This window comes from Lonchura striata, chromosome 8 (assembly GCF_050655825.1).
Source record: "Lonchura striata isolate lonStrDom1 chromosome 8, ASM5065582v1, whole genome shotgun sequence".
NCBI classification, from domain to species: domain Eukaryota; kingdom Metazoa; phylum Chordata; class Aves; order Passeriformes; family Estrildidae; genus Lonchura; species Lonchura striata.
In genome coordinates, this window is record NC_140710.1 from 31801321 (window position 1) to 31813512 (window position 12192).

The 12192-nt window shown below is 38.8% G+C and overlaps 1 protein-coding gene across 3 annotated transcripts in view; it reads left to right on the plus strand.

The window, feature by feature from the left end:
- MTA1 (metastasis associated 1) overlaps window positions 1–12192 on the plus strand; it is a 73835-nt gene that overhangs the window by 11539 nt on the left and 50104 nt on the right. For all 3 annotated transcript variants that reach the window (XM_085586892.1, XM_085586893.1, XM_085586894.1), the window contains exons 2-5: window positions 2991–3058; window positions 5389–5482; window positions 11777–11903; window positions 12072–12135. In XM_085586892.1, coding sequence (XP_085443018.1) covers window positions 2991–3058; window positions 5389–5482; window positions 11777–11903; window positions 12072–12135 — 353 coding nt within the window. The remainder of the gene's footprint in view (window positions 1–2990; window positions 3059–5388; window positions 5483–11776; window positions 11904–12071; window positions 12136–12192) is intronic.

The following is a 12192-nucleotide window of genomic DNA, read 5'->3' on the forward strand; positions in this document are numbered from 1 at the left end:
GAGTGGTTTGTTGAACTTAAAATTTCCAAGTTGTACATGTGGACTAGGAATTCAGACCATTTTCTGTGCAGGATTGCATTTTAATTTTAGTATTTAAAATCTCTATGAAAATGCAGACACTTTCCTCTGATACGTGTTATTTTGTGTAATGTGGTTTGCAGTGTGCTCTGCATTACTTGCAGAGAGGAAGAAGCCCTTTTCCAGGTAATTTGAGCAATGGGAAATAGGTCTCCATTAGTTGCATAGCTACTGATGAAATGCTTAGCATAGTTGAGGAATTAGTCTAAAACATGGATGAGATGTGCTGGGCTGTGGATTTGACATGGTGAAGTCATCCAGCACTGGCCTAGGAATGCACCTCTGCACTGTCATGTGTCAGCTCTTGGAGCATCCCGGGGGACTGGTTTGATTCTTCTGCCTTTGTACCAGCAGTGTGCAGCACGTGGTGGTTCCTGTGAGTTTGGTTTGTAGTGTGGGTCTGGGGATGCTCCTGCTGCTGACCAAGACAGTGGTGGGGGGGGTTTATTATTCAGTACTGTTGGATACCACTGTCAGCTGTTCTTTGGTAAACCATCTGTGATAAGCTTTCTTTAAATCCATGCTAGATTTTACAATCAATGAACTGTAGTTATGTGAAAAATCAAGTTAATGTTCGCTTGAGGTATAAAATGTGTCTCTAAGAATGTATGCATGTACATGTACACAAAAAAGCTGATTAAAAATGATGTGAACTATGAGCATTTGTAACAGCCACTGAAACCCATGGGGTTAAAGACAAGGTTATATTTTCAAGACATAAATTGACATTTTTAGTTTTAATTTATAATTTTCAGGCACAGTGCTTACAAAAGTAATATTTTTTGCATCTGCCTCAGTCAAAGTACCTGGAGCTGGTTGTCTTAGGAATTATTGGAGGGTTGGAGGGAAAGAACTCATTCTTTCTTCACTTGTTGGAGCCTTCCAGTGAGAAGTGGTCAGTGAGCTCAGAGAGCACCTTGAAGCTTCAGCATTCTCTGCTGCAGTGCCCTTGCAGGTTGTGGGTGGTTCTGTCATGGGAAAAATAATTTCTCTTTGCTCTGCTGATCAGTAAATTGCTTAATGCCCACCATTGTTATTTCAGTCAGCAGTTGTTATTGCTGAAGCTGCCATATATCTATTTGGTTTTGTGACTTCTGGTAGAGTTGGTCATAACAATGTTGAGCCTTTTGTTCCCTGTTTGATGGCTGCACAGAGCCAGTGTTTGGGAATGGAAATTTGGGGTCTCGTTACTTGGGTGTTTTAACCATTTCTTTGTGGGTATGAACCCACAAACTATTCCTCACTTGAGATCTTCCACCAGTTTAAAGGCTGCAGGGATGTGATATTTAAGAGGAACTGACTCTTGCAGTTAGGAGTAAAGTTTTGGAGTCACTCAGGTGCTTTTTGGTGTGTATGAAGATGGCTCATGATCAGTCTGAGAATCCTGGAGCACAAAAACATCAAAAATTGAGTGTGCTATTTCAGTGCTTTTAGCCCTGGTTACACTCTTTGGCTGGGTAACCCAAGACTCGTGCTGAGCATTACCATTGAAACTCTTCACTTGTCACTCCAACCAAGACCAGGTTGGGACTTCACTATCAAGGTGTCTTGACAACAACACACTTTTTGACAAGACAAGAGCTTGGAAAATAGGTTTGTTAAGAATTGTCAGTTTTGGGATTGTAACCACTCGGATTCCTGGTTAGTGAATCTCTCCTAAGGCAGCCAGCCCCACTAAAGGGGCAAGTGGGCACTTGGGTTTTTTGCAGGTGGTGCAAGAGCAGCTTCCTTGGGGTCATTTGCACAGTGGTCAGTGCTGCACTGTGCTCTTCTGTCCCATGCAGCAGGTAGGTGGGTCTGTAAATCCAGGGAGACCTATGGATAATGGGCTGTAAGCAGCAATCTGAAAAAAGACGTGTCTGCAGCTCGAGTGGTGTTACAGGGGGCAGGTGGAAGGGCTGCCGGGTAAATGCCCTGGTGTGTCTCTGGTCAGCCCTGAGATAACCCTCCTGCTGCAGTTTTTCCAGGAGCAGACACCTTTGGGGGATGTCTTCCTTCCTTTGGGCTGGGGAGGAGGGAACACTATCTGTGCTTCCCACAGCCCTTTTAACAAGGATTTCAGGGAGATTGAGGGTGTAACCCTCAGCAGCTGTCCCTGTTTACCGAGATCCTGAGCACCCGCTCATCCTGGAGCACCATGCTAATGTAGGCATTGCAGAAAGATCACCTGAGGTGTGCCCGGGGGCTACGGGTGTTTTCCTCCAAACACAAATGAGCTGGGAAGTCTGGAGGGAAATCGTCTTAGATAGTCCTGGAAGGAATTGTTGTCAGATCTGTGTGCAAGGTCAGCACCTTGTCAGCGGAGAAGTGGATTCAGCTCCCTCTTTATCTCGGTTCAGACTTGGGGTTTGGCTTCTGGAGTACTGGGAAAGAAAGGCCAGTCCATTCTGAACTCATGAGCATCTGTTTTCTTACGGAGTGCTGAAGCTTGGAGTTCCCTAATACCAAATAAATTATATGCATGTTTCTGTGATTATCTTGTTTTTTTGATTTTTTTTTTTTTTTTGAAGGCACTGCCTTTGGTAAGAACTTGTTTTTTTCCTATAACTTCAGATGTTTATCCTGCTTCAAAATACAAGTATTACTGATAAGTCTGGACAGCGCTATGGATTACATAAGTGTAAGCGATCAAAAAGTAGAGAAAAAGATGAGAGAGAGAAACTATTTGTATTCTAAGTAAATGAGCCATTCTTGTAAACTGGAGGGGAAGAGAGAGATCACATACTGCTGGTGAGAAGTGGCTGGATTTTGATAAGAACAGGAAGCAAGTAAAGACAAAGGTGTGGTCTAAGTGGAAGTAATCTGATCAGAGAGAGAAGGAAAATCATGTGCTTTGCTTTCCAGGCTGATAAAGGTTTTGATTCGATTTTTAGCAGTTCATATTTTAAAGAGTCTTTTTTTCTTTTTGTCAGATTATGTCTACTTCGAAAATTCTTCAAGTAACCCCTATTTGATACGAAGAATAGAAGAGCTCAATAAGGTAAACATTTTTTCCATCAAGTCTTTGAAGTTAATTGAATTTATGATCTGCTTGATTTGATTAAAATCAAAACAATTCTTTAGCAGTTCTCTGGTAATTAGAAGCTTAAAAACACATTTGTTCTCTGATAATTTTCTGGAATGCTTTAAGACCTTTTGTTCTCCTTTGGTATGAAAGGACTGAGTATCAATGGCATGTAATTCTCAAGGTGATTATGCCCACCTATAGGGAAGGAGGTTTCTGCAGTTCTTCACTTCCATGCCAGGATCACAGGATATGAAGAAAATACAAGAATTTGCCTAGAGGATGGAGAGCTTTAATTTGGTTTTTCTTAAGGGAGTCTCTTGCTCAGGAGAAAGGTTTGCAGCAGTGATCTGCTGGCTCAGACTTTGTCTTTGCTGGTTGTTCTTTTGGGCCAGTGAACTTGATCTGCCAAATTTCCTTTCAGTGGATGGTACAGGGAAGCATGATGGCTTCTGTGTGGAAGGCAGCTGAAATTCTCAGCAATGAAGTTCGACCCAGCTGAGGAGGGAAGAGGGTTCTGAAGCCACTGGTTGTATCCTAAACATACCACATGTTCATACAGAAGGAATGTCACATTGCTGGTTTGGATTTGGGTATACATTAACTGACTGGTATCAGGTATTCTTCAGCCACCAGTCATCGGAAAGCATGTAGTTCTCAAACATTTACTTGGAAGAGAAAATGTATCAATTTCATGGCCAATAAAAATCTGAATGCTGGGGCACCTTTAGTAGCCCCATGAAGGTCTTTTGCAGAAATACCTTTAAGTCTCTTTTGCCTTAAAGAAACATGAGTGAATTCTTAAAGTGTTCCTAAGTGGTTCCCTATCCATGAGCTATCACTGTCTGTATTCCATTCCAGGATGCAGGTTTGTTGATTGCTTTCTTGGAAATTGTTTTCACCTCTTACTCTTCATTTTCATTCTTCTCCTCACCTTTAAAAAAAGATAAACTTTCAACCTGAATTCCCCATCTTGGTGCAACTCTTGTTTGAGCTGTGATTTCTCTAACCTGCACTTTAAAAATGGGCCTTTCACGTTGAAATGAATCCTAGCTCTTTTATTTTCTGAGTGTAGATGAAATTTTGGCAATTAAATAAATCAGATAAATTTACATAGAAGCTATCTGTGTTTGAACAAGATGGTTCCTGCCTTTGTATTTTAGTTTCTCAAAATTTAAAAGTTCTCAATTATTTACCAGAAGAGGGTAGAAGTTCTGAGACACTACCAAAAACTTTTGGTCTGTAAGGGAAATACCTGTATATGTATGTGGTGTCTAGTGCTTTTTTTTTTAAATTTATGTTAGGAAAACTGGTATTATCAAAGTTGAAACTTTCCCTTCATTCACATCTTAGAAATGAGCATGTACATTAGTTTTTATTTTGTTTCCTTGTGGACGCCTTGCTGGCTCACTACCCTTTTTTGGAGCCTCCCTCCCAGAAAATTTGTATCGTCTGCTTTTGGGAACTGTGCCTTCATTATGGTTTTCAAAGTCTTCAATAGTAGGATACAGCTCTTGGGCTACTTTTGCATTATTTGATTTATTTTAGAGATAGTAAATTGGCTGAGGCTGTTTCCAACCAGTAGGTTTATTTCCCCTAGAGTTTGTAAAAAGCCACTTGCACTGTTTGACAGGTGCCATCTTACATTTGATCACCTATCTCATTTTAAGAAGTTTAAGTAAATCTTTCAAAAATTGTGACTCTTTTTGTATGTTATCACTGAAATAGAGTTTGTCTGGTGCAGCTTCTTTGGTTCTCCTTCTGAAATGATTTTTTTGTGTGTTGGTCATTATTTAGCTCACCAGTGCTGTCAGAGAATCTCATGTAATGTCTTTTGCAAAAGTAATTAATTGCTGTGTTCTTTCTTGCCTTTCTACTGCCCTGCAACATTTGGGGAACACCCTAGATCTGAATTCTGTTATTTTTCACAGGTTTTTTTTATTAGGTTTTTAGAGATCAATTTGAGTGCTATTTAATATAGGCATCACCTCAAAAGTAGCAAAGTAGCTTGTTTATAGGTTGCAATGGCATGTGTGTTTTTCTCCACTTGAAACATCTGTAACTTAAAAGTGGCTATTCCTTGGGAAAACCATTAGGAGGGCAGGGCCAAACTGCCAAACATGCCATGATCCTGGAATGGATCATGCTGGAGTTTGTGTGAGATCATGTGTGCAGCTGGAAGTGCTAAAAGCAGATGCTGTGTAGCTCTTGTGCAAAATTCCTGGTAATTTATCAAGTTCCTAGTTCAGAGTGTGCAGTTCTGCTCTTGGACAGGGGTCAGTTTTTTCTTCTGTTCCCTGTTTCAGACTGCCAATGGAAATGTGGAAGCAAAGGTGGTGTGTTTCTACAGGAGGAGAGACATCTCAAGCACACTCATTGTGCTGGCAGACAAACATGCAAGTAAGTTGCTTTGTGTTCAAACGACATTGTATCTGCACAAAATTGTCAGACTTGGGGACAACTTTGATACTTCAAGTATCAGTATCTTAAATGTAGGGGGTTTTGTTTTGTTTTCCCTTTCCTTAAACCTTTTAATACCTTATTTGTGTATGGCTGAATTTTGGTGGGGACAAGACAGAAGTTTTCAGTTAGGGCTGAGTAAAGATGTCTTATTTGCTCCACAGAAATTAATTTTTTAATTTTTAGGGTGAGAGAAAGTATTTTCTCTGTTAATATAACTTCTCATGAATTATTTGGTTTGGTTTGTATATTAAAAAAACCCTCAAACATTATTTGAGTGAATCAAGTAGACTGATTATGGGAAAGCAACTTGAAACATGACCAGCTTGAAACTTGACTAACAGGATTTCTTTTAAATTTCAATATTAATAATATTTCTTGCAGTGACACAGCTTTTGTCTGAACATGCTCAATAAATACACTTTGAAAGCAGAGACTCTCCTATCACTATTTTGAGTACTTAAAGCCCTTTTGTTGGGAAGCAAGTGGAGTAACTAAACTTTTTCTTTTGTAAACAACAGACTATGTGAGGTGTAGCTGTTCAGATTGCTTAAAACTTAGCAAAAAATATGGACAGCCTTATGAATCCTTGCAATTCAGGGCACATCTATAAATGAGAGAGAAGCAATCAGATATGGGCATGTCAGAACTGTGATTTAGCTGGCAAGCATCACTATCTTTTAGTGTGCTTCTTGATGTGTGTATCAATAGAGTGATCTGGGGATTGATTAAATCAGATACTCAGTTTTAGCAACAAGTATAATGGCTTGCTGTGTTCTCACTGCTTTAATGCCATTGGGGAAAAGATGCAGCAAAATGGGTCCCTTACTGATAAATTTGAGTATTTTCTGTTGTAGTGTGTCCAAATAATCCTTCCATTGCAGCCATACCATGGAAGGAGGTTGTGGTGTTGCAGGAGAGTTTGCTGTGTCATAGAACTGTGATGGCAGGCAAAGCCTTTTTGAAATCTCTTCAATGCAGCAGTGTTCATTTTATCTGAAGATCCTGAAGCTCAATAGGAGTTTCACCATAAACAACGTGGCTATTGATTCCTTCATCTGTGTCTCACTTCACTAGGTTTAGTAAAGGAAGCAGGTGGGAAGGATTCACAGAAACGCATATCCGAGACTGAAAACGAAAAATAATTTGAGCCTACATAAATGCTCTTTGAACCTGCAAATGCTGATTTCTCTTTGTGATAAGAAATCTAAGTGTTTGGTTTTTTAATACAAACAAATAATTCATTGTTCATATGTGTTGTTTGAAAGATGGGAAAATTCTTCTATAGCAAAATCCTATTAATAGAGCAACCAGAGACAACTGAGTCTGCCTCTTAGAGTAAATTTCATTAGTAACTAGTATTTTCTCCAGTATCTATTTTCTGGTGCAGAATAAAATTGCTACTGAATGACTTCTATTTATTTAGATAGATGTGCTGCTCTGTGGTTTCTGTTCTTCATATGAAGGGAGAAGAGAGCAAAATTAAGCTTTTTGGACAGCCATTAGTTCTTCACTCTGAAAAAAAAATCAACATCCTGCATGATATAATGAAATTAAATTTTGTAGATGTTAAGACTGTAGTACAGATATTGCATACTGTCACTGACTTTGAGTTCATTTCCATAAAGTCTCCTGTTGCCTCATTTTGATGCATTTGCAGTAGATGTACGTGTCTGCATCGCTGATCTTTTAACTGCCTTTGTTCAGCTGATTAATGGAGCTTTCTGACTGCAGACATTTCTGGATTCACACAGTCTTCTGTTTAAGATGCCTTTATTTTAGACCTACTGTTGAGATCAGTGCAGTGAGAGAGCTAAGCAATGGGGAGATACAGCCAGGGCATGAATGGAAAAATTGTATGGATATTTTGTTATTTTTTTACTCTTCCTGTAAAGGAAGGAAAAAGATGTAATTGTGAAATTAATGTTTTGAAGTTTTTAAAAAAATAAATAAAAATCCACTTTAGCTTGGATGATCCATCAGATACCTGAAACAGACAAGTCTGAAATATTGTCTGTTCTCATAAGTCTGTATACAGAAAATGTGTTGGAAGTGCCTTATTCTGTAGTTGGGGACTATAAATTGGTACCTGATGTATGTAACCTGATTCTTGGATTTAATCTGTGATCATCTTATTTTTATCATATGATGTAAAGCTTGTCTAGGCCGTCCTATAAACCTTTCAGCCTTATGATGTCTTCCATGCATTGCTAGTGCTTTTTATTCATAAGCCTCTTTAATCACATCACAGATAATTCTAGGGAATTTCTCCAACTGTTTCTGAAATGAACTTGCTTTTCTAGTAAGACACCATTTTAAGTTCTTGCTGAGAGACTTAGAAAACAAGATTGCAGACAGGACTCGATGGAAGAAGAATGTGAAAGATACTTCACTCCTCATTCTATTGCTGGGTGTTGTCACTATATATTTTCTTTATATAATGTTTTAACACATTTTTTTATAATTATTTAAATATTTGCAGCCATGACTGCATGTCTACCAGTGGGTAGTGGTTGGAGAACTGACATAGTGCTGTCTGGATTGGCAGATTTATGGTTGGTTTCCAGCAGGTGCTCTCTGGCACACATGACAGCTTGGTTTTGTAAGTGCCAAAGCTTCTGAAAATAAATGTTTGCATGATACCTCTGTGCCTAAACAGGTAGGAAATTTGTTGAGAATTCTTTTTACATTTTAAATAATACCAATCTAAATGAAGTTTGACAATAGCTTAATGAATTAACTCTTTTTATTTCTTCAATTTTATTCTCGTTCTCTATTTTTCTCCTAGCCCCACACATGCAGATTTAAGAGGAGTCCAATTCATATATCTACTAATGACACCTTGGCTCAGTTGTGGCTGAGAGGAGGGAACTGTGTTTTTTCCCTTTGGGAGTGGTGCAGAGAGGGAAGATATAGGTGTCCAAAATAGTGTCTGTTTACTACCTGAAACTGTGGCCATGGCTGCAAGAGATGACCACCAGAACTTTGTGGCAGGGGATCCACACTGATAATGTGGCAAACTCCTTCTTAAGTGTCAAGGTGTAAGGATTCCTGCCTGTTAAAACATTCTCCGTGTTTTCTACAGTTATGAGTCAATGTCTGGTTTTTGGTAGAGAAAACGGGAATAAGGCTACCACTTAATAAAAACCACTTGAAACTCAACCTGGAAGGAACCTGGTGTTGTATTTTTCTTTAATTTATTCAAATGCAACATTTCTAGAATGTTCCTCCAAGGTCCTTAGTTAAGCTGTTAAAGCAGCCAGAGTTGCAGCTTCCTTTGCTGCTGAAGGAGCTGTTGTGCAGGTCAGTAGCACTGGTTTTACTGTGTTTCCCAATGATCTGACCTCACTTTTTCTTTTTTCCTTACATTATTTTGTTAGCTATAACCATACTAACTAATTCTTCTGTTACTGCAAACTGTTTCTCAAGCTGGTAAACCTTGGCTGCTCTCTATACCTGATTTCCGTGTCTTGTTTACCTTTGTGCATTTCTGAAATCTGTCATGTAACTACTTGTATGACACCCATAATGCAGAGGAAGGGCTGCTGCTTTCTGCTTTTGATGCTCTGGAGAGCCCGATCTGATCTATAGCAAATTGCTATTCTTTCTTGTATCTAGCAAATATTGATGTTTAATTTCACATCTCACACACCTAGTCATTTTAAATTACAATTACTGCCTCTTGGGTTTCTCCTGCCAACTCAAAGTTTACTCTTTCTAATTATTTTCCCCATACATGTTATCTTTCACACAAATCTTGCTGTTTGTGCCTAATCTGCCTATCTCTTGTTCCCAATATAAGTAATCTTCAAGCTTTGTTAATGTGCTATTAATGATTCTGCCATTAAATATCAAATACTTAATCTAATACACTTCTTGCAGCATTCCACTGGCTACTGCTGCATAGCTGATATATTACTGTTTGTATTAAGGTTAAATGTTTAGTTTCAAATCTGCACAGGCACATCTATCAAGCAGAAAGATTAATTTTGAAGTAAGGCTTTATGAGAGCACTGAAGACCCAATGTACTGCACCTCCTGTATTCCCATACCACTTATTCCACAGTACTGTAAAAAGTGCAGGCAAGTCTTTCTGAAAAGATTTCTTGGATATTTTATAAATACATGTTTCTATCTTTTTAAAACCAATAGAAATGTCTGGTTTTTAGAAGAAATGTGTTGTGCTTTTTTGTTTTGAGAGGCTGTTCATAGCAGAGCTGCCATAAGAACACGTGTGCTCTCCACCTTCTGTATTTTACTACAAAAGCAAGACACATAAATAAAATACTACTTGGAAGGTGAGCCTACCTGAAGGAGTGCAGTCCCTGGGATTAGTTTGGTTGTGCTTTCATTTTGTCTGTAGATTTCATTGGCACAAAGGGGTTGACATACTTTTTAGAAAAATGTAATTTCTAAAAGCTGTAGGCTATCAAATATACTGAAGATACAAACTATTTTAGGTTGCTCCTTGTAGTATTTTTCCTGCATTACACAGTGCACTACAGTAATTTCTAAAAGCGGCTGTAAGTGCAGGCATCAATTCCCTTTTCCTTTGTGCATACTTCAGTTTTCAGGCAAATGAGTTTAGAACTTGCTGGATTGTTCGTGTATTGCTGCTGGTATATTTACAGTGTAGGATAGCAGTCACAATATTAATTTTCAACTAAAACAGAACCCACTTTAGTAAATAAATTGCAGACCCTTGAGAGTGTGCAACAAATGTAAATTTGGTGTTCTAGTTCCCAGGAAAATACTAAAACCTAAGTGCATGCTGCTGTATGGTTACCAGCTCATGTGGTGTAGCAGCTATTGTATGTTGAAGTCTGGTTTAATTATGCTGCTTTTTTTTTCCTTCCTTGCTGGAGCTGAGTACCTGATGGGCAAATAAGCTGCAGGTCTTTTTTTCAGGGCAGTAAAATGGTGATAAATTGTGGGCAACCTGAAGGGTACATAATTTTTTGTAATTGCCTTTGGTGTAATGGTGGCCTATTTAAAACTAGATGGAATTTTAGTGTTTTATAAAATGGAGATTTTTTTTCTGCTTTATTTTTGGGATAACTATGGGGATTTTAGTTAACTAATCTTAAGGGTATATAAATCATAACTGTGCCTGTATGTGTTTCTCACTAGAAATGTTTTTTGGCAACAACTGTTGAATTAAGCTGGAGGCATAAGTCTGCTGTTTGAAAGTAATGCTGCTGTAAAATTAAGAATTTTACAATTCATGCATGAGGCTTTACAGCTCATTCTACTACAGTCTGGGAAACTTTGCCTGTGGTTTTGCAAAACACAAGTAACGGCATTAATTTCTCAGAGAAGGGAAAAGTGTGATCTCTTTTTTCTCAGTCATTTGTCATGGAGGATCTTTGGAGTTATTTCCTTTGAGTATTTTGCCTTTTACAGATTTAGCTGGCGTAAGTGGCAGGATACTTCCCAACAAACACAAAACATACAATTTATTTCTAAAAGAAAGATGCTTGTAGATGTTTCGGATCAGTTGCATGTCAGTGTGGGTGGGATTTATGTATTTACTTTGGTGTATGTTTGGGATCTGGTTGGATGGAGATTGGATAGCTCCAAGGCAGAGGTGGGGAATCTTGGCTGCTGCAGTTGGGTGTGTGTGGTGTGGGTTGGGTAATGAGGGTAGCAGGAGTGGCCTCAGGCACTTGGTTACATTCCAGTTCATCTTGTGGCTGTGGTTGGGGTGAGGAGAGTACAAAATTACACTAAGTAAATAAACTGCCCTTTCCAGTGGGCATTTCCTGCAGAACCTGTTAAAAACTGGCATGGGACAGTGTGATGTCCTGAAAGAGGAATAGGGCTTATGATAACTGGTACCTGGAAAAAGAGGAAAGACTTCACTTTGCCTCACTCATCATGTGTCAGCTTCTTTCAAATGAATCTGATGCACTGCTGGTCTCCAAAAGCAGCTCTCCCTCCCTCTCTCTCTCTCTCTTTCTCTCCAGAACTTCTCTGTTGGTAGCAGATTTGTGTGACTTTCAGCTTGGTGTGACCTGTGTGTGCCTGAGGTGATTTGATGGTGGTGGTGGATAAATAAAATTCTTCACAGGCATAACTTCAAGGGTCTGTACCGATTATTTAACTGTTCAGTTGGCTGAAATGTTACATTGAATCTGATTAAAGTTTGTAATTTAGCAAAGGTTTTGGAGCAGGTCATTCTGACTGGCTTAAAGTCAATCTTGTTGTTGATCAATTTTGTCTCTTTATGACTAGGAGAAATGGAAGAAGAGATGGAAAATCCAGAAATGGTTGATTTACCAGAGAAACAGAAGCATCAGCTGCGACATCGTGAGTTGTTTCTCTCACGACAGCTGGAGTCTCTGCCAGCCACGCACATCAGGTAATGACTGTTTTCTTCCATTTTATTAAAACATCACACAACACTTATTTTTCAAGTACACTTCAGTGTTAAGATCAACTTCTGTGTAAAACTTTAGTAATACCATCTTGTGAATCACATGAGTATTTAAGATTTTTTTTTTCATGAAACATGTTTCTCTTTTTTTAGAGGGAAATGCAGCGTTACTCTGTTAAATGAGACAGAATCCCTTAAATCGTATCTGGAACGGGAGGTAGGAACCATTTTGTCCATTGTAAAGTTTGAACAGTTTATTCTGGCACAATTTAGG